Genomic DNA, 22,607 nt, shown 5'->3' with positions numbered 1-22,607 from the left:
TGTTCCTCAAGTTGTTTCTGCCTTTGAACAAACATGCCAATTAATTCTCTGCCGATTAGTTCATTCCTGAGCCATTGTGCCAGATCTATTTTGGTCAGAGTAAACACGGAGGATATATTGTCTGCAGTGTTTTTCTCTGCTCCCAAGTTACTTGGCTGCCAAGCCAAACGGACTCGGGCTTGGACAGTACTTGACTTAGAGACCTCCAAAGAAACATCAGGTGTCACAGTAAGTGATGTTGGTGACTTAGTAGAGGGTGACCTTGTCCCTCCCTGTGAGTAAGAATTGAACAAGTACTGTCTTAGGATGTGCTGAACTACTGCAGGTGCTATCCTTTGGATAAAACTTTAGTACTGTGTTCTGGCTTCCTGTGATCATTACCATATCCATGGCATGATTTGCTAGTTCCCTGGCCAAATTTGAAGTCTGCCTGATATTACTCCTATAGTGTCAATTGGCTGCAGTGCTTTTTTCACTTCCTTTTCTAAACCGTTTGATGATTTTGCTGTGTTCTCTTAGATAACTGCATGTTCCACCCCTGCTGCAGCTGCATTTCAGTGGTAGGTACAATAATCCCCTTGCATAGAGTGAAGCACTTTACGATTGCTCAAGACCAAAAGCAGTGTGTGCGCGTGCATGCACACGCAGTATATAGGGCCAGATCCTCAGCTGGTGTAAATCAGCAGAGCTCCTAGACTGACTTTAATGTAGTTATGTTGATTTACACCAGCTGAGCATCTAACCCATGGTTTGTAAATCAGTAAAGTGCTTTGGCTCCTTCTGGGTGAAGACACTAGAGATGTCAGTCATTATTATTACCATTATTTAGTCAGCAGTTCAAACGTGCTAATCTCCAATGGAGAGGTGCCCTGACAGAGAGAGGATTGTGATTACAGAGGACTGGCTCTCCAGAGCTAGACAGTATCAGAGACACATGGTGCCAACATTTCCTTCACTCCATCTCTTAAAAAAAAGTGCCTGCACGGCGAGTGAGGTTTCTATGTCAATGTTATTGTCCATAGCACTGAAACAGTGGGACACTTACTTACGGAGTTATACAACACCAATTACATAAAGCAACCCACAATCGGAAATATTAAAACTACTCATACAGCTCCCAGAAATGTTAGCAACCCATGTTGTCAGGGATAAAAACAAACAAAAATTATACAACTATAACCCTAACACTGATCTACATCACATGGATTTCTCACAGCTGTTCCCATTTGAGAAGGGAATAGCACAGTCCAGATGTGCTGACACGACAGTTCAATGGAAAGAAGAAGAAACAAACTCCTGGAAGGACTCACCACTTGAAAGCTCAGGGCACGGGCACTTGATGGTGCAGTAGATTGGGAAAGGGTCCCTGCAAAGCTCTGATGATCTACCCAAATCCTGATCACTATTTTTCATAGTAAATAGTGTCTTTCAGGCCCAGTCAGGCTCCCAGCAGAGTCAATGGCAAAACTTCCATTGACTTCAGTGTGCAGGACTTCAGCCTCTAAATTACCAGTTCAAATGCAGCCTGTTTTGTTAGTGAATCAGAGTTATCTGTTGGTCCTTCTGGCCTTGTGCAATTAGTTGTTAGTCTCTTGGCTAGTCTTCACCAGTGGCTCTCAACCTTTCCACACTACTGTTGCCTTTCAGGAGTCTGATTTGTATTGAGTATCCCCAAGTTTCACCTCACTTAAAAACTACTTGCTTACAAAATCAGAGACAAAAATACAAAAGTGCCACAGCCACACTATTACTGAAAAATTGCTGACTTTCTCATTTTTACCACAGAATTATAAAATAAATCAATTGGAATAGGAATATTGTACTTACATTTCAATGTATAGTATATAGAACAGTATAAACAAGTCATTGTCTGTATGACATTTTAGTTTGTACTGACTTCGCTAGTCCTTTTTATGTAGCCTCTTGTAAAACTAGGCAAATATCTAGATGAGTTGATGTACCCTGTTGAAGACCTCTGTGCACACTCAGCGGTATGGGAACCCTTGCTTGAGAACCACTTGGTCTACACTTCAAAGGCTCTGCAGATACAGCTGTACAGATATCTGTATAGCTATACCAGCAGAGCCCCTCTAGTGGAGATGCAAAAGGATATAGTTAAACCATCTCCCTGAACAACATAAGCTATACCAGCAAACGGACTCTCTAGCTGTGTCTACATGGGGGGGTGGTTGCTGAAATACTTATGTCAGTCTGGGGCGTGTGTGGTTTTTTCACACCCCTGACCAACACAGCTGTGCCAGTAAGCCTTTGCAGTGTAGACCTGGCCTCAGTCCAGTTCTTAGCAGATGGGGGTCCATATTACAAAAATCCTCTGCTCTGTTGTCCTGTGTTATACATCACTAAAATGACACTGTAATAAGCATCAATCATAAACTGTCTGAGCAGAGAGGTCAAGGATCTTTTTTAACATTCTCCATTATGTTTTTTTGCCACATCTCAAAAATGGTGCTGCACAGCAACTGCAGATGTTTTGTTCTATTCTCCTCAGTGAGGAGTGGGAGCTGGCTGTTTTCATAAGCCTTTGTGGCTTAAGTTTAAAGTTAGTTTATGTGGGTTTTTTCCCACAATCTATGAGAACTCGGGAGAGTTTTTAGACTGTGAACTCTTCAGGGCAGGACCAGTGTCTTTGTATGTGTTTGTGAAGCGCTTAGCACAACGGGGGCCCAAATTCTGAATGGAGCCTCCAGGCACTCTGTAATATAAATATTAAACAATACTAACTGCATAATATGAGACAGAACTGTCTGCAGTTACAGGCTGTGTACCTCTTAAAACCCCACATGAACCAAGAGGGGAGTCAGGTTTAAAGATGTCTACAGCCACAGGCTTGGACTCTCCTTAAAAGTCCACTCATGAGTCACCAAGGATGTTTACAGAATTGATAGGTTTCAGAGTAGCAGCTGTGTTAGTCTGTAGTCTGAAGATGTCATCAATGTAGCACAAGTAGAGTAGAGGCATTAGGTGACGAGAGCTGAGGAAGCGTTGTTCTAAGTTAGTAAAAAAAAAGTTGGCATACTGTGGGGCCATGCAGGTACCCATAGCAGTGCCCATAACTATCGTACATTTGAGGACAATGTATACCTTCAAATCAGCGGCACTGCTATGGGTACCCGCATGGCCCCACAGTATGCCAACATTTTTATGGCTGACTTAGAACAACGCTTCCTCAGCTCTTGTCCCCTAATGCCTCTACTCTACTTGCGCTACATTGATGACATCTTCATCGTCTGGACCCATGGAAAAGAAGCTCTTGAGGAAGTCCACCATGATTTCAGCTATTTCCAGCCCACCATCAACCTCAGCCTGGACCAGTCCACACAAGAGATCCACTTCCTGGACACTACGGTGCTAATAAGCGATGGTCACATAAATACCTCCCTATACCGGAAACTTACTGACTGCTATACTTACTTACATGCCTCCAGCTTTCATCCAGACCACACCACACGATCCATTGTCTACAGCCAAGCTCTACGATACAACTGCATTTGCTCCAAACCCTGAGACAGAGACAAACACCTACAAGATCTCTATCAAGCATTCTTACAACTACAATACCCACCTGCTGAAGTGAAGAAACAAATTGACAGAGCCAGAAGAGTACCGAGAAGTTACCTACTACAGGACAGGCCCAACAAAGAAAATAACAGAACGCCACTAGCCATCACCTTCAGCCCCCAACTAAAACCTCTCCAGCGCATCATCAAGGATCTACAACTTATCCTGAAGGACGACCCATCACGCTCACAGATCTTGGGAGACAGGCACAGTCCTTGCTTACAGACAGCCCCCCAACCTGAAGCAAATACTCTCCAGCAACCATAGAACAAAACCACTAACCCAGGAACCTATCCTTGCAACAAAGCCCGTTGCCAACTGTGCCCACATATCTATTCAGGGGACACCATCATAGGGCCTAATCGTATCAGCCACACTTTCGGAGGCTCGTTCACCTGCAATGTGATATATGCCATCATGTGCCAGCAATGCCCCTCTGCCATGTACATTGGCCAAACTGGACAGTCTCTGTGTAAAAGAATAAATGGACACAAATCAGACATCAAGAATTATAACATTCAAAAACCAGTTGGAGAACACTTCAATCTCTCTGGTCACTCGCTTACAGACCTAAAAGTGGCAATTCTTCAAGAAAAAAACTTCAAAAACAGACTCCAATGAGAGACTGCTGAATTGGAATTAATTTGCAAACTGGACACCATTAAATTAAGTTTGAATAAAGACTGGGAGTGGATGTGTCATTATACAAAGTAAAACTATTTCCCCGTGTTTATTTTCCCCCCATACTGTTCCTCACACGTTCTTGTCAACTGCTAGAAATGGCCCACCTTGATTATCACAACAAAAGGGTTTTTTTTCTCTCTCTCCTGCTGGTAATAGCTCACCTTACCTGATCACTCTCGTTACTGTGTATGGTAACACCCATTGTTTCATGTTCTCTGTGTATATAAAATCTCCACACTGTATTTTCCACTGAATGCATCCGATGAAGTGAGCTGTAGCTCACGAAAGCTTACGCTCAAATAAATTTGTTAGTCTCTAAGGTGCCACAAGTACTCCTTTTCTTTTTACAGAATTGATAAGTTCCACAAAGATTCCTTTGTTGTTTATATGAACCTCAAAGTCTACTGAAGTCTTTAGAAATGTCCCAGGGACTCCCAATGAGTTTATAATCTCCTCAGGAGTCCCACCCTCTCTGCTCTAAATTGTAGCAAAGCCACCTACATCAATGTTATATAAAATCTGTCAAAAATGTCCAATTTCTGTCTAATGTCTTTAAGCACTGAGCTCCATACATGCGTCCTTCACAACCACTTCTCCCATCCTCTTTCCCTAGATAAAACTGCATGGGACTGATTCACCTCTCATGTACTCGGGAGGAAAGTTGGAGTTAAACCATTGAAGTCAAAGGGCTCAATTCCATGTTGCCCTGTATCTTATATAGTAATTTACCCCAGTGCAAAGTGGGTGTCAAATGTTACCATACCAGAATGACAGCATTTTACATGCACGTAGCACTCACCTTATACTGGAATAAATGACTATACATGAGGAAGGGCAACACTGAACTGACCCCATGGGGTTATACTGGAGTACAGTTGGTGTATGGGAGAGGAGAATAAGGCCATATATACCTACTTGGAAACTGAATCGTACCCACTAACTATGGGCTGAAGACATGACCCTGCCCTACCCTCATGGTATGGGTCAGAGAATACAAACTTCTCACTAGAGCTACTAAAAAAAAAAAGACACTTTTTTTAATGAAAAATGCCTTTTTGACCAAAATAAAAATTTAATGAAAAAAATAATTTTGATTTTTTTCATTTTTCAGTGAAAATATTTGAAATGAAAAATTCCACCTGCTGTCTCTTCCCCCCCCCCAAAACACACACACACACACACACATACACACAAAAACACTTGTGTTTTGATTCTCGAGAGAAATAAATACTTTCTCACACTTTCACTTCCTCCTCCCCCTTTTTCCAGGAGGGGGAGTAAAAAATGAGTGAGAAAATGGTTTATTATGCACTGAAACAAAACACACTTTTTTTGGCGGGGGGGAATGGGAATTTTTTATTTTAATTTTTTTATTGAAAAATAATTTTTTGACCAACTGAATTTTTTGAATAAAGTGAAACATTTTCACTGTTCAGTTTTTCCATGAAATCTACTAACCTTGTTTCGACCAGCTCAGCTTCTCCTATATAACCCTTCACACATGGTACAGACCTTATTCATCGTTCTGTTGTAGGGAGAAAACCTCACTCAACCCTATTTACCTTCCCAGTATTGGTCAGGGACTTCAAACTTTAGCTACAGCCCAGAGATCAACTTTTTGGTCATGATCCTAAACATTTGAGTGTTGGACCGTCTGTTATGAAAGAGATATGTAATAGCTCACTTGTTATGGGTTGTTGAAGTACTCCTCCAGGGAGAAACCACAGGCAGTATGGATTCAATTCAGGTCACTACCTCATGAGTTGTCAGCGGGGACACATGGGACATATGGGTTAATGACCCATTCTTATCTCTGGAGGCTGGCCCCAGAGGAGGGAGTGTGGAGCTAGCCGGATTTTCCAGGTTCCAAACACAGGAGCTATGGGCTGCCGCAAGCAGTTGAAGTCAGCAAGCAGGCGTCTCTGTGTCCCTGGAGAGAAACAAAGGCAAAAATGGCATCTCCTTGTTGGAAATGGGTTTGGAGTGATTTCAAAAGGCACAGAATCTGCCCCCCAAAACCAAACTCAGTTGTCAGGACAGACTCAATTTCTTTCATGTGCAGTAAATAGGGTCTTCCCTCTAGGCAGAAGAGAATAATAAAGGGTAAGGCTGCAGAGTGAGCATTGGTGGTGGAACTTGAGCAAATATTTCCAGACTTTCTGGCACTTTAGTTTTATGAATGGCCTTCTAAACTCCTGACATTGAAACTTTTAACTCTTCAAGCTTAACTGCACATTTCTTGACTTTCAAACTTTTTTTTTGAATGACATTAATATTGTTGTAAATTAATGGTCTGTTTGCAACCTTAGTGTTATTTTAGCAAAGTTTGTTGCTTGGGCTTAGTAAATTAGATGGGTCCAATTTATATGTAAATCAGTGCATATCACTAGCTCACATTCACAATGAAAAGTAGGTAAATTTCATTTTTCATGCTTGGTACATCACTAAAATCCCGAACACTATGCTCTGCCATCCATGCATCAAATTGCATGAATTTGCAGCACAAACTATTTGCTCTTGCTGGAATTTGACCTCACATAGCACCCCTGCCTAACTCTGAAGTTGGAGTAAGAGACTTTTTTGCATTTATTTAAACTTTGGGATGCTGCGGGACAAATTGACAAGTACTGTAAACCACGGGATTGCTCAGGGCATGGGAGCCAGATGTCCGGAACACAGAAATGAAAAGTCCAGATTCTCCGACACCTCTATCTGTCTGCCTTCTGCTTGCACTCTTGCTTTCAGCTCTAATCTGTTCCAGAAGCTGGTTCTTAGAAAGTACTTCTCTGCGGGACAGCATTTGACCTCCTCTATCACAAGTTTCCTTAACGGGTGTAAGACTGACGCTGTCGGATTCTCTTCAACAAAGCCCTACATTTCTATGATTCTAAAAGGCTTACATAGTCACAAAACTGTCACGGGTTTTTAACATTACCTACATGGGAGTCCTCCTGATTTCAAGTTTAATCATTTTATTAAGATAATGTTGAAATAAGCAACGGTACAGAGTTCAAGCATAGAAGTTTCTAGTTGTCAGGGGATAAGGTACAGATTATCAAGGGGTACAAAATGCGATTTAGGAGCTGGTGGAACAAGGATCACATAATAATCTGCAATCTCCCCGACTGGGGGGAAAGTTTAACCGGTCAGAGTACAGACATCGAGATATGGGGTAAGTTATCCACACAACGGCTATGTTCAGTATGCTGGGTACAGTGAGTGAATATGGGGGTGGGGATCACTACTCCTGTGACTAAGTTAAACATATGTGTAAATGTTTACAGGATTGGGCCTCACAAACTCACTAGCGTCTGCAGCCCCACAAAAACCTCATCTGCAGCAGTAAAATGCTGCCACCACTCAACAACACTACCGAGTCTTGTATGCTGTAGTGATTTACTAAAAGATCCAGCTGCCGGAATGATTTGATTATGTGAGAATCTATGTTTGTTCGTTTTTAAAGTAAATTTCTAGCCTCATGGTTGTGAAAAAAACCTGGAAAATGTGAACACTAAGGCTCAAAAACCAGAAGGCAAATACAAAGAACCCCATATTTCCCATTATTTAAAGCACAATCTCATGATTTTTGAACACTTGGATCTGGTGCTGCTGACTGATGGGAAAAAAAACTGCTGCGGTCAGTTAGCACGATCCTGGTGGCCTTTCAGTGTGGCTGACGTTTGATCCCTGTCTCTCTGTATAGGGCAGAGATCAGCAGTTCTGCCTTTGCACCTTGTACAGCGGGGAGCCCGGTCTCGCCCAGGGGAGTCCCACCTTAAATGTGACTGGTGGTTCTTGTCTCCCTCACACCCCCCCCCCCCATCGTTTTATTTTATAATAGAGCTTTAACTTTAAAATAACAATGAAAGAGAAATAGAACAATAGCAACTACGAGGAGCGAGGGGAACATGACGCGACGCCCCCTGGGCCAGGCAGGGGTCTCTGCCCCGCCCCGCTCCGCCCCGCGCCTCCTGTGCGCTGCGTGAGCCCTGTGTGGCCACTCGGCTAGAGAACTACACTTCCCAGCAAGCCGCGGGTCACCGCGCATGCGCACCGTGAGCTTTCAGCATGGCCACGGTGCTGTCCCGCGCGCTGAAGCTGCCAGGTAGGGAGCGGGCTCCGCAGGGACAGGCCGGGGGGGGAGGGCGGGGCAAGGCAGGGACAGCTCGGCGGGACCCTGCGCGCAGGGGGGCCGGGACCGACCCGCGCGTCCCTCGGGGGCCAAAAACATCCGGGTCTTTCTGCGGGGAGGGAGAGACCCCCCCAGGGACATCCTGGTTCGGGCAGCTTGGGTGGGGGTCAGTGTCCGTGCCCTGAGGTGGGGAGAAAGGACGGGGGGGTCACTGCCCCTGAGGGTGGGGGGAGAAAGGAGAGGGGCGGTCACTGCTCCTGGGGGGGGGGGGGGAAGAAAGGGAGAGAGGGGGGTCACTGCTCCTGGAGGGGGGGGGAGAGAGAGGGGGGTCACTGCTCCTGGAGGGGGGGGGAGAGAGAGGGGGGTCACTGCTCCTGGAGCGGGGGGGAGTAGGACCTGAGTTGGAAACAGATGGGAGAGGTGGTCCATTTGCTCATCGGATGCCCCTGACACTGTTTCTGTTGAATATCTTAGTCTCTCTGCACCCTGTCATGCACTCTTATAGTGCTATATTCTGAGATTAAGTAACAATACATTTTTGCATACTCTTTGCAATACTTTGCTCTCCATTTCCTACAGCTCATATTATTGTGGAACATATTTGATTTTGAACAGATTTAGAACAATGTTTAAATTGCTGCCTTTTAAATACCTTTTGCGGTAAACTGATGCAGCGTGTAAAAAAATAAATAAATGACGGAGAATGAACACCTAAAAAATATAAAGAAATGTTTGTCTTTGTCTCGTCTGCTAGTATGTGTCATTCCTATAAATAACCTACTCTTGGAAACCAGGCTCCAAATTAAAGTTCTGTCTCCGCATTTATCTGGGTAAATATGAAAACCCTGCCAAATTTGTCTGTATAATTTCCAGTAATCTCTATGTTATATTTCTTTTCTCCCATTTTTAATACAAATGATATCTACACCCTGGTAATAGGATATTCAAGAAAAGGGACTGTTAGTTTAGAGAAGCACGTATTTTCGGAGGCATAGATACAGCCAACTGTACATTTCTGTGAGAACATTCAAAGGCACTTATGCTGAAAACACATCTTGAATGTCTGTATTTTACTGTAGAACAGGCTGCCAACGTTTTGCTACAGAACGGGTGGAGCCAATACAGGTGCCAATATTAAACCAATGGGAAAGTGCCCCATCAACCTTCATGTCTATTGCTTGCACTCAGGAAAACTGGAACAGAACTAGTACACCTGCTGCTGGGGCTCCTCCCTCCTGCTGGGTCTCACCAGCTTCTTAGTGCTCCCATGGCTTTGAAGTGGAATTCAGTAGGCAGTTGACATGGCCTTCCTCTTCAGCAGCACATATACTAAAATTGGAATGATACAGAGAAGATTAGCATGGCCTCTGCGCAAGGATGACACGCAAATTCGTGAAGCATTTCCACTGGCCCATGAGAACCGACTGTGATGGCACCTATAAGGCCCCACCTCGAGCATTAATCAATCCAGGGCAAGGTCTTCTACCAAACTGAAGCTTGGCTCTAGTGCTTTTTTTCATTTACAGAACAATTTGTTTGTTTGATTAAAGAGAATGGAACAGTTGTTCAAAGCTGTTTACTTGGAAAAAATAAAAGTACAAAATGGGAGAGTTATAAATATGTGAGAAAAAGGAGCATTTTGCAACTGCAAAGACAAACTTCTTCCTAAATTTCTTGACTTAACTAATAATGTGTATCCACCTGCAACTGGACGGCATTAATTTGGGTACACAAAGTAAGCTATTTTTAGTTGAACGAAGGCCTTTCAAGTGCACTTACAAAAATAATCCTTCTATCTGTGCTCAAATTAATTTGTACAGCTAAGACACTACTTGTATGACTAAAACATAGTCAAAATGTAGCTTTCAACAGCCACGAAAAGTCTGAACTGTTTTTCCTATAGCTGCTTTTTCTTTCACTTTTCATTAATTTTGCAAATATGTGCTATCTTATCTCCCTAAGGGTTTAGATAGATATATGTGGAGTGCCCGGAGAGGCATCAGCCAACTCCTAACAGCAAAAAATAGAAAACAAAGTATGGCACCAAAGAGGGTTCAAAGACTATTGGAAGCAGATTCCTGTTTTTTAATCATCAAGAAAAATAGGCATTGAAAATTACACTGGTCTAAAGTTCAGGATTTGCTCTCTTCACTCTAAAACTAGTGCTAAAAAAGAGCATAGCTATTGACCAAGAGACCAGTGATAGCTTGGTATCTCTCAAACCGGCAAACCTTTAAACTTTTCATAATGTTGATGTAGTTTTAATACAGGCCTTACTGGATGCCTCGCCTCCTATTTATAATTGCATGAATGGAGCACCTTTTCTCTCATGTGAGATCACACAACACCCCTATGACAACCACAGCAGTAGCTTACATAGAAAAGTAATATTAGGAAAGTAGGAGATTTTTAAAGGCACAAAGGGCTGTTAGGTGCCCAACTCCCATTGAAAGTCAGCAAGAGTTGAGCTCCTAACTCCACCTTCTGCCTTTAAAAATATCAAATACTAAGGGGGAGATTTTCAGTGTCTGGAAACAAAAAGCCCAGTAGCATGTGTTAAGTATCTTGGCCACAGACGACCTACAATTGGTCTATGGACCACAGTTTGGGAACCTATGCTTTATATCATTGGAAAGCTGAAAACCATTTTTGTATCTGATACCACACAAGGTATTGGATTTTCTGATCACTGATAAATCAGAACCAGACAGTGCTGGATATTCTTTTGAAGACCAGTCAACTTCTCCAAGCGCTGGTCCAGGACCAGTAATCAGAAAGCAAATAGTTTGATCTCTGGAGAGCTTCTCAGTAAATCGTAATTCCTTAAATGGGTGAATGCTTTGACTTATACAAATCTTAGTGCTATTTATTTCTCTCTGCTTACAATTCAATTGGGGCTTAAATAGATGGTTTGAAAGCATGGCTTACCCACTTATTTTCATGCTTGTTTGGTCAACTAGTGGGCTTTGCATCTTTTAAGTATGGTGAGTTGAAAATGTAGCTGCACAAATGATCTTGCCTGAATGTAAAACTCGGGCACATCTCTATGAAAATTTGGTCCAGCCCTTGGAGCGGCACTGACATGTCTGCTGCAAGAAGAGCAAAACTACTGACAGATTGTGACAATAAAATTAGAATTAGGGCTTTGACTTTGTAGAGAATCACATTTAATCGGTAATGGAAAATAGAGCCTTTCACCTTTAGGTTGTCAGTTTCAGACTGGACTGTGGTCAAGGGAGATAGTAGATGGCTCAAAGGATTAAGAATATAATATGGAACATCTAACCTATAAGTCACTGGTTCATTTTTACCTAGGTCATTAACAGCTAAAATCCATTATTGCATCCATTAGCTTGTGTCAAATGAGTTGGGGACGTCAGACCAGTTCATAGCAGGAAAGGTGTCCTCGTCACAGAACCTGCACCACAGTTTGCATCTCTGTGAGTGCTCCCAACAGGGAGCTCATGGACTGATTTAGTTATGGAATCTGAGCTCTTCTCTCTTCCCTGGAGGTGACCCTTCCAGGACAGGGGTGATTGAATGGAGGAATCTTACACTGTCAATGTTGTAACTGCTCGATAGATTTCAGTCTCCAGAGTGGACAATATGAAACCTTTTATCAGCCCTGAATTCTCTAAATTAAAGTGCCACTGGGTGAAGCATAGCGTGCAGGCACAACAGGAGAGAGAGATTTATATTTGTGGAAGTATATGTTCCTGTTTTGCATTGTGATCTCTCTGGGCAGACTGCTTTCCATGCACCGAGCTCCATGGCAGTCAATGAGGCTCCATGCTGATGCCAGTGCGGCACGGGGAAGTAAGAGTTAGTCTGTACACAGGCTTGTACCCAAATGTCCACAGGTGTGAATGAAAACTGGTTTAGTTTGGTGCAAGTCTGTGTGTGGACCTGCCCAGATCACAATAGAAGTGGCTTTAGAAGTCAGTTTAGATAACTGACCTTAGCTAAATGTGACACTTATCTCTTTTGGTAAGAATACGTCACCTAATGCAATGGCAAAAAAACTAAATTAAGGTAGAGGCAGTGTTGCTTGGTGGCATGTCATCTTGTTGCAGAACATTGAGTTGAGCAAAACTCAAAACATTTGAAAATCAGGAAATGCACAGTTAAGGTTGCCCGTCCAACCTTAACTGAGCCCTCTTTCTGCAATGCACCACTGTGCCCCATTAATATACATACCTTTACTCTGCCAATCCCACAGTTGCTGAAATGTAAAAGTAGGTGAAACTCTTGTACAACCCATTCACTCTAACCCACAGGATTCCAACTAACACTTGCTGGGAGTGGGAAAGGGTTGTCCATGCCACTTTCCTCTAGCCTCTTTCAGCAACATCTAAATATGCACATATACTGAGCCTTGGCATTATAAGATTCAGGAGGTTGCAGATCCTGACACACTCACACCCTTAGCCAACTTCCCAGAAAGAGTACTCACAGGATACCATCTCAACCTACACTTTCACTTAACCATCATTAAAGCATTAGAATCCCCTCCTATTCCATTTCACTGCTGATATCCTTTGTAATAAAAGCTCTGTGCCCTGCTACTGACAAAACCTACACACTTCTGCATAGAAGTGGTGCATACTTCATCCTGAAGGTACACATGCACCTCTTCCCTTTCCTCACACACATGAGAGGGTGCAAAACATGGAACTTCTCATATCACAGTCACTGCTATGTCACACTCCTCAAAGTAATCCACAGATCTCACAAACACACCTTTACCAAGCAGAGCTAACTACTGCCTCCACCATTCAGTACAGCTACACCTGACACACACGTTACCTGGAATGCATGCAGATAATAAATGCTTAGACTGTAGTCATATTCCAACTTGCTATTGATAATACCCTTTGTAATAAGAACCCTGTGCCCTGCTAATGATAGAATGTACACAATTCTGCATTGAAATGGTGCATACTGGATCCTGAAGTTATACATGTAGCTCTTCCCTTTGCTCTCACGTATACTGGAAGATGCAAAACATAGATTTCGTTATATTATAACTACAAGTCTGCCACACACCTCAAAGTAATCCATGTCCTCCTATCACAAATACACTTTTACCAAGCAGCCCCAACTACTGTCTCCACCATTTAGGGAAGGTATATGTAACACACTGACTGCACTTTCGGTGTATGCAAATAATTCCCATTGGCTACTGTCAGCTCCAAGGGAACAGAAGGAAGATTACATGGGCAACCTTTTTTGTCCTTTAATAGTGTAAGATGGAATTCTGTGGGTGAACATGAATGGGTTGTCAAAGGAGGTGAAGAGCTTGTATATTTCAGCAACTATGGGGGTTGGCAGAGTAAAGGTATGTGTATTAACGGCATATTGGGACATTGTTGAAAAAGGGCAGAGTTAAGGTTGCTTAGGCAACCTTAACACTGCATTTCCTGGGTTTCAGAAGTTTTGAGTTTTGCTCATCTCAGCGTTCTGCAAGGGGACAATATCCTACCAAGCAACCTTAACTCTCCCTTAAAGTACATTTTTCCCTTTGAATTTTCTAGTTTTTTGAACAGGAAAAGGTATGCTGGTGATAGGAGTTAGGAGTCATTTAGGCAGTTGACCATATCATGTCCTGCAATTTGCATACTGAGTCAGCTTGCCTCCACGCACGCATATCAGCTGGACCCCACCAGTCCAGACCTCGCCAGCCATGCCCCTGACCCGTTCACTGCATTCCCCATTCCAACCTGGCTCTCCATCCACTACTGTACCCAGGACCTCCCACCACAAGCAAGGAACACATCTTCCTGACGTCTTAGCTCCCTGGTATAGGAACACTTCTATTGCTTTACTTCCTCCCCTCCTATAACTCAACTCACATGCAGTGCCTGGAGCGAAGGACAACTATGTTACAGTGGAATGGTATTCCTGTTCATGTTTCAGAGTGGTTGGAGGGTGGAGTTTGTGGCAGGACTGGAGAGAGAAATCACAGACAGTGTTTCTGTTCCAAGGTACTGACAGTTTTATGTTTGAGAGAAAGATCCTCTGACCCCTGTCCAATAAATGTATCCCATTGCCAAGAAACTGTGAGATGTCAGAGTCTGTAATGTTTCTGTGTCATACAATACCCTTTTCCCAGGCAGCTATGAACCCTTCAGTTTCCCAGTTAATGTTATTCCAGCACTTATTCATAGCTTTCATATTATATATAGCAATTATTCAGGCGCTCAGCCAAATCAGAGAAAACTATCAAAGATCCTGGATATAGATCTCTGATGCAGTTTAAATCTGCTCTCATACCCAGATTCTGCCTGAGTGAATCTCCACAAAGTCCAGTAGATCATCTCTTAAATCGCCTGTTAGACACTGCAGCGATTCTTAAGTAACCGGTTGTTAGACACTGCAGAGAGGGCAAAATAAGGTGCCCAGTGCAGGCCACCTCTCTCCATACAACTCAGTCTGTACTCAGCAGTCCCCATGTCATGGTGTACTCCTTGCTCTCCCACAAACTAATGCAGTCTCATAATCCAGGAATCACCCAGAATCCACACATCTTTCTTTTCCCTCAGCAGTCAAGGCATAGGTGCCAACTCCGGGGATGCTCCAGGGCTGGAACACCCATGGAAAAAAATTAGTGGATGTTTAGCATCCACCAGCAGCCAGCTCCCCCTCTCCCACCCAGCGCCTCCCGCCCGCCACAATCAGCTGCTCTGCAGCATGCAGGAGGTGCTGGGGGTAGGGAGAGGAGCGGGGACGGGACCTGCTCAGGGGAGAGGGCGGAACTGGGTGGGAAGAGGCAGAGCAGGGGCAGGAAGAGGCAGGACGGGGGTGGAGTGGGGGCAGGGCCGGGGGTGGAGTGGGGGCAGGGCCTGGGGCAGAGTGGGAGTTGAGCACCCCTGTAGAAAGGAGGAAGCCGGCGCCTGTGAGTCAAGGTACCTGTGCTGTCAGTTCTGAACCTTTGTGCCTTTGGAAGCAGCACATTAATCTGCCCTGAGATCAGGAAGTAGCCACTTGCTCCCCTCCCCAGTGTCTAGTAAAATACAGATTTTTCTCAAACCACCAATCCAAGGTTTGCTTACGTCACCTTCTCCAAAGCCACAACCTTAACAGTGCATTTCCTGGGTTTCAGAAGTTTTCAGTTTTGTTCAACTCAGTGTTCTGCAAGGGGACAACATCCCACCAAGCAACCTTAACTCTGCCTCAGGACAGATTTTTGTCATTGAATTTCCTAGTTTTTTGAACAGGAAAAGATATGCTGGAGATTGGAGTTAGGAGTCATTTAGGCAGTTGTCCATATCATGTCCTGCAATTTGCATACTGACCGCAGAGAGGCAAGACCTCCCATATCCCAGCTTATATGGGGGGCTCAGACTGCCTTAGTGGTGCAAGAGTCCATCCCCTGCCACCCCAATCTGGGCGCACACATGGGAGGGGAGAATGTGGGGCTGACAGGTGCCCTATTTCACCCCACTCCTCTACCCCTCCCCCAAACATCCGCCTTCCCAGTATCCCACCCCTCCACTCCCCCAACCTCCATTTCTCCCTCGCTTGAGCCCCCAACCTCTCTCCACTCTCCCTTACCACCTGTCCTCATTTGGCTCCCTTCCTATAACCCCCCCCTTCTTCACTGCAGCCCCAAATCCCTTTCTCCCACTTCCTCTCCCCTCCCTGAAAGCATTCATATGTCTATTTTTCCCCTCAAAAACCTTGATTACATTTCTTCCAGAATAAAATTGCCATCCATGACTCACAAATTGCAGCAATCTCTGGTCACTCAGTCCAAAACTCCTTTGGTTTTAGGTGGGGGCTTGTGATTAATTTATCCTTCAGTATGTTAATTGAAGGATGAGTTCACAGCCGTGAGTCTCAATGAGGTCTGTGATTCATCCAGTCATTAATACCTCTCAGTTTAACAGTACAAGGCAGCAGAAGGAAACTGGGTTTCCAGAGGAGCCTGTAAGGCAGGAATCCGTTCATCAAATGATCCAAAATTTGGGTCACTAACCCTACTCTGCACTGTCCTGAGGCACACAAAATTTCAAAGGAATCTGATTAAACATGTAGATTTTAGAGACTTAGAAAGATCAACCTTTAAACAGAAGTTGTGACACAGCTTTAACTATAACAGCGCTTCCATGTCACTATAATGTTGCCTTAGCTAAGGCTGCTTCTATTTAGAGTGAGGCAGTTAAGGATTTACTGTGACTTAACAGTGTTATTTGATTGGCTTTTACATTAAAAAAAATCCTATAGTTTACATTAAAGTTACAATTTCAGACATAAAGGAAAAAGCGAAGGTTCTTTTATGGTAGACTGGGTGCACTTCCAACATTTCTACTGGTTGGAGAGATATTACTGGTTTGGCTGCTAACACTGATAGAATCTTTCCAAACTGAAGAATTTAAGGATGGCTGCTGCAATGTCAACTCTGCTGTGTAGCACAGACTGCATATTATATACTTTTAACAACATGACAGTTACGTACTAAGCTGTGCATTTAAAGAGAAAAACAGAAATAGGAAAAATTACTTCTGAGCAGTATGGTTGAATTAACTTTACCATGAGAACCTAAAACTTTCTGATTTCTCTTCTTTGGATCGTTCCCATTCATCACAGTATCGGAGGGTGAATACAATACACGTTTTTGCAATTACCATGTATATATTATTTATGTCTTGCAAAGTGTTCCTTTAAACACCTGGAGGCACAGTTTAGCATCTGGCATCATAGCTCGTTCCTGTGGAAGCAGCTATGATGTGACAGAAGTTTAGATTGTGACATCACTGAGTGGATCAAGGAGGAGGAACAGATGAAAAATGAGATATAGAGAGAGGACCCTGCCATGGATACACTATAAAGGCTACCAAGTGAGGAGGGGCTCTTTCATGATTAGAGCTTTGAATTAGGAGATTGCTGAGGAGAGTCTGGGACTTAGGTATGCAGAGCATTAAGCATGAAGATATGTAGGGTTGGCAGAATTCAATTTTTTAAAAAAATTTTTTGACAGATATTATCGATGTTTATTTTTAAGCATTTTTTTATTCTTATCAATTTACATTTTCACAGGTGTGGAAAATTATGGGGGGGGATCCGACATTAGTGGGGGTCCACCAATAATTGTTTAATGACACTAGATGTTAAGATTGAAAAAGTTAAAGTTTTATAACCGCTCAAACACAAATTGTCAACGTCACATGTCAAAATACACAAGATAAATATCTTTAAATCCAAACTCTAATAAGCTCACAAGTAGCATTTTTCTTACTGTGCCTCTCTGTAAATTTCAGCTGTTATCGATGGAAATATTTTTTCATGGGTTTGTGTGTGTACGATGAAATCAGCGCTTATCAACGTATACAAATGAGATTCTAATCTTTCCAAGCCTAAAGATATAGTATGATAGCTCCATGGAACTGTTTCTCATTACAGACCCAGAAAGCATTAGAGGAAATTAAGCAAATCCTGAATTGTTTTTTGCCTTGGGGAACTAAACTGTTCGTTTTCCTGTAGCCCCCACTCTGAGGCCTGGTGGATGTGCATGGACCCCACCTTCTCCCTTACACCTCATCCCCTCCAACCATGCCCATCATCTGAGTAGACACAAAATACAGACATCCTGTCTTCTCTCTCGCACTCTCCTCCCTTTGGGACCCAAAAGTGCAGAGAGCTTGTTCTTTATTTCCTTTCCACCAGCCATGCTTGATTCTCTCTCCCTGCTTCTCTCCTCAGGAAAAAAGAGCCCGGACCTAGGGGAGTATGACCCCCTCACTCAGGCTGACAGTGATGAGAGTGAAGATGACCTTGTGCTCAACTTGCAGAAGAATGGGGGAGTCAAGAACGGGAAGAGCACCCTGGAGGAGGTGCTGGACCCAGACTCAGAAGTGGAGGTCGAGGTGACAAAGCAGCGGCTGTCAGAGAGTGTCCCAGATGGGTACCCTGCAGAGGCCACTGGCAGCCTGGAGCAGAAGGCAACCTCCTCCCTGATGCCTTACCTGCGCACAGCAGTCTTTTTGCTTACCATGGTTATCTCCATGATTCTGGTGCTGGTGTGCGCCTTTCTCATTCCTTGTCCTCCTAGAGACTTGCATAACACCTGGAACCGCAACCTTGGCCAGGAAGCAGGTGAGAGACCATCAGGAACAGCAGCTGTGTGAGATTGGGTAGGGGGTAGCTCACAGGGTGGATGTGGGGGAAAGACCCACCTGGGAGAGTTTGTTTAGAGCAGAGGAGCAGCAACTTGATCCTCTTCACCACTGCAGGTGCTCTGAGGCCATAAACAGGCATATGGCTGATGCACCCAGCCTTCCTCTGATCCCTATTAAATATGGTACATGTCTCAGGCCAGTCGGAGATAAATCTGTTGTCCAATAAGGTCTTACTTTCTCCAGTGCCAAAAACATAGCAGGGTTCTTCTGACTCTCCTCCCATGTCACCCCTCTGCCTGGATGGCGTTACCCATTTTGGAATTTGTCCCAGATATAGATGGGCTAGTCCACTTTGGTCCCCATCACTTCCTTATCCAGAGATTGCACTCCACAAGCTCCTCCATTCACGTGCGGTGGGGGGAGGCAGAGACAACCCGAGCCTGCCAATAGTGGGGGGGCAGAGTGAGGTCAGCTGGCTTCAGCAGTGTTAATGAGCATGCTCAGTACAAGCCAAGCAGCAAATCTGGGTGGGGGGATATGACGCGTCGCCTGGGGTGGGGAGGAATGGATTTTCCTTTGAGTCTGCAAATTGGCTTAACTAATGTTATTTCCTCTGGATATTTCTCTCCCTGTTAAATCTATAAATCAATAATTTAAATGTTCTGAGGTCTTTGTCTCTCCTCAAACAGTCATAGAATAGCTAGCTAATCTGTGGTATTTTCTAAAGTGCTTCCCCTCTTGATATCTCCATTGAGACAGCAATGATCGGTGACGTGATTCTGTTAGGCCCTGATGTGATGCTATTCCTTTTCCTTCTTTCCTCCTCCCATTTGTGAGCTCTGAGAAGCCAGTCAGATGTGGTGCCAGATCACTGCAGTGGGTGCAGATAACTCATCTCTGCTGGCTCCTGTAGGCCCCTGCTGGATCTCTGGCTGAGCCTGGTGCTGGTGCTGGAGCTGTGCTGTGTGGGGAGGGACATAACAGCTGGGGGAACAGCGCTGCTTTGGTGGTCTCCTGTGGATTCCATGATGGCTGGTTATTCAGACCCCTTTTCATTCAGGCTTGTCCTCATCCCCATTGTACAGAGTGGGTTTGGCAGCCATTCTGATAGCAGCTCCTGATTTGCTTTGACTGTCACAGGTGGAGTGCTGTTCCCACTGGAGCTCTCCGATGTGAATGGTGATGGGCTCCCGGACATCCTGCTCTCCTTCACAGCCCTGATGAATGCTAGCGTATTGGGTAAGGTGTTATCTGCCGACTTTGCTTCGCCAGGGATGCCAGCCTTGATGGCTCTTTTGTTGGGTTGTCTAGTGTTTTTTTTCTTATTTTTCTCCCTGTGAGCCTTCATGGGAGGAGTTCCCCTAACCATCTGCGGAGCTGCCACGTTGTCCTCCTTCAGACCTCTCCTTAAAACAGCTCACTTCTGCTGTGAAAGTCCCAGCTGATATATTGATTGACAGTAGTAATGTTACTGCACCTGGCTGTTTAATGTTAAACAGCCCACTCCCCCTCAGCAGGCTGCTTTTCATTTCTCTGCTAACATTTGCATCGGAACACATGGGATAACCCATCAGAAGTCTAGAAATAATTTAGCTTGTCACTGAGTGCTGCTGGTTTCCCACTGCTCCAAGCTTCCCGTTTCTGGAGCTTCCCAGCTGCCATTGTCCTGCATCTCCCAGAGAAACAGTCAAGAAGCAAGGCTCCATTATGCTGGAATGTATTGGCAATATCTGGTGCCTAATTGCAATGATTGGTGTGATACAAATACAGATAGGAAGGAAATTTTCCCTCCCTCATGGCAGAGTGCTCCATAAGTAAGGCCCCATGTACTCCATTACAAGTGAGATGTAAATTCCACAGCAGGGTCCCTGGAGTCCAAGGAATTCTGGTGCAGCAGATAGAAAATCCAATGGCAGGTTCATTTCAATTAAAAAATTGTGATTGTACTGAATTAAATATGAAAATGAATCATTCAGCCTGTGTGGTATTCCCCGTGTTCTTTATTTTACACTGTTCTCACATTTTCAGTTTTCAGCATGAAGCAGATTTTTGTACTGGCCTCACATTAACTGCACTGTAGATGCTGTTAGGGAGAAGCTGGAAGTTTTGCCATCTGGATAAGACCCATGTGGGGCTCTTAGCACCTTGGAAGATGTGGAGACTAATAAGCACATTAGCTGGATGTTTCTGCTAAAATGATCAACAGTATGTCTGATGTTAGGCTGACATTAAACTTATCATCATTAGGTATTAAAGTCAACATTTGATTAAAACATATTGGGGTACTTCATACTCCATTTAGCTATTATTTTGTGCTGTCTGCAGACTCAGGCAGACAACACTGTTTGACACTGATTGCATGCTTTCAAGGTGTTTTTCACAACAATGAAGGCTAGAAACATGGGGGGGGGGGGTTACTGAAAAATAAAAAACCTAGATTGTGGAGCAAAATTCTGCTGCCACAGAATCACAGAACATACAGGACCCTGTGCATAACTAGCCAGGTTCCTAATAGAAAATAGAAGGGTAGTTGCAACTTCCAAGCATTAACCACTGGCCAGCAGAAGAATAAGCATTAAAAAGAACAATAGTCTAGTCTGGTGTGACAGCAGTTAGGGTGATGAATTGAATGGACCAATAGTTGCTCGGGTAGGGCAAATATTATGTTCCTTTGCCAACCAAGAACAGAAATGTAACTTCAGGTGTTTCTATGGACAGTTACTGCCAGTCCTATTCCTGTGAGCTAACAAGGGGCTGAAATAACCAAACTCATGGGATTCTTGTGAATGTTACCACTTTAATCTTGTGGCACCTTAGAGACTAACGAATTTATTTGAGCATAAGCTTTCGTGGGCTACAGCCCACTTCATCGGATGCATAGAATGGAACATCTAGTAAGAAGATAGATATATATACATACAGAGAACATGAAAAAGTGGAGTAAGAGGCTAATTAATTAAGATGAGCTATCATCAGCAGGAGAAAAAAAACTTGTGTAGTGATAATCAAGATGGCCCATTTAAACAGTTGACAAGAAGGTGTGAGGATACTTAACTTTAGGGAAATAGATTCAATATCATCTTAATTAATTAGCCTCTTACTCCACTTTTTCATGTTCTCTGTATATGTATATAGATATCTTCTTACTAGATGTTCCATTCTATGCATCCGATGAAGTGGGCTGTAGCCCACAAAAGCTTATGCTCAAATAAATTTGTTAGTCTCTAAAGTGCCACAAGTCCTCCTGTTCTTTTTGCGGATACAGACTAATACGGCTGCTACTCTGAAACCACTTTAAGCTTGTCCACTTGGGGGCAGCACAGAGTAGCAGCATAATTGAACGGCGTGTCCCCCTGAGATCACTCTGCCTTTTTCCTCTCTCTCCTTTGATTGCAAGGGACCTCACTGCCCCTCTTGTGTGTCTGCAGGTGTTTCTAGGCCATCGGTAACTGTCATGGCCCTTTCTGGTATGAACGGCAGCACCCTGTGGTCCAGCCACATTCCAGAAGAGACTCGGAGTGTGCAGTGTAAAGGACTGATTCTCACCGCCCCAGCTGAGCCTGTCTGCCTTGTGACTGGAACATCCAAATTCCTCAGCCTTCTCCATGCCTCCTCAGGTAGTTCCAGGCATGAATGTGTGGATGAACTGATCACCTGGAATAATTCAGCACCATGGTAACAACAGAGGAACAAGTCCATAGCTAAAAGAAAACTGCAGAGTAATACAGAAGATGATCTAATCCAGGGGTTCTCAAACTGTGGGTCAGGACCCGAAAGTGGGTCGCGACCCCATTTTAATGGAGTTGCCAGGGCTGACTTAGACTTGCTGAGGTCTGGGGCTAAAACCAAAGCAAGAGCCTCACCGCCTAAGACCAAAGTCCAAGCCTTGGGCAGTGGGGCATAGGTTATAAACCCCCTGCCTGGGGCACAATCCTTTGGGCTTTGGCTTTGTCCCCCTCTCCACCAGGGACGGTGCGGCTCTGGCTTTGGTTTTGCCTCCCCACCCTCCCACCTGCAGCAGAGGGGCTTGGGTGGGCTAGGGCTTCAGTCCCCTCTCCTGGGGTTGTGTAGTAATTTTTGTTGTCAGAAGGGGT

At 44.1% G+C, this 22,607-nt stretch overlaps 1 protein-coding gene and 1 non-coding gene across 3 annotated transcripts in view; both read left to right on the top strand.

The window, feature by feature from the left end:
- The first annotated feature begins 8,164 nt into the window (after nucleotides 1–8,164).
- FAM234B (family with sequence similarity 234 member B) overlaps nucleotides 8,165–22,607 on the top strand; it is a 28,359-nt gene continuing 13,916 nt past the window's right edge. The window contains exons 1-4 of one of the 2 annotated variants that reach the window (XM_007064086.4): nucleotides 8,165–8,368; nucleotides 18,098–18,490; nucleotides 19,654–19,752; nucleotides 21,942–22,130. In XM_007064086.4, the coding sequence (XP_007064148.1) occupies nucleotides 8,332–8,368; nucleotides 18,098–18,490; nucleotides 19,654–19,752; nucleotides 21,942–22,130 (718 nt within the window). In that variant the 5' untranslated portion in view covers nucleotides 8,165–8,331. Of the gene's footprint in view, nucleotides 8,369–12,186; nucleotides 14,380–18,097; nucleotides 18,491–19,653; nucleotides 19,753–21,941; nucleotides 22,131–22,607 lie in introns of those variants that run through there. The other variant, XM_043544708.1, reaches the window with a different exon arrangement.
- On the top strand, nucleotides 9,703–9,807 carry LOC114020433. The gene has a single exon (XR_003565254.2). It is a non-coding gene; the product is annotated as a U6 spliceosomal RNA (small nuclear RNA).

This window comes from Chelonia mydas, chromosome 1 (genome assembly GCF_015237465.2).
Source record: "Chelonia mydas isolate rCheMyd1 chromosome 1, rCheMyd1.pri.v2, whole genome shotgun sequence".
NCBI lineage: Eukaryota > Metazoa > Chordata > Testudines > Cheloniidae > Chelonia > Chelonia mydas.
This window is presented reverse-complemented; position numbering and strand designations above follow the sequence as displayed.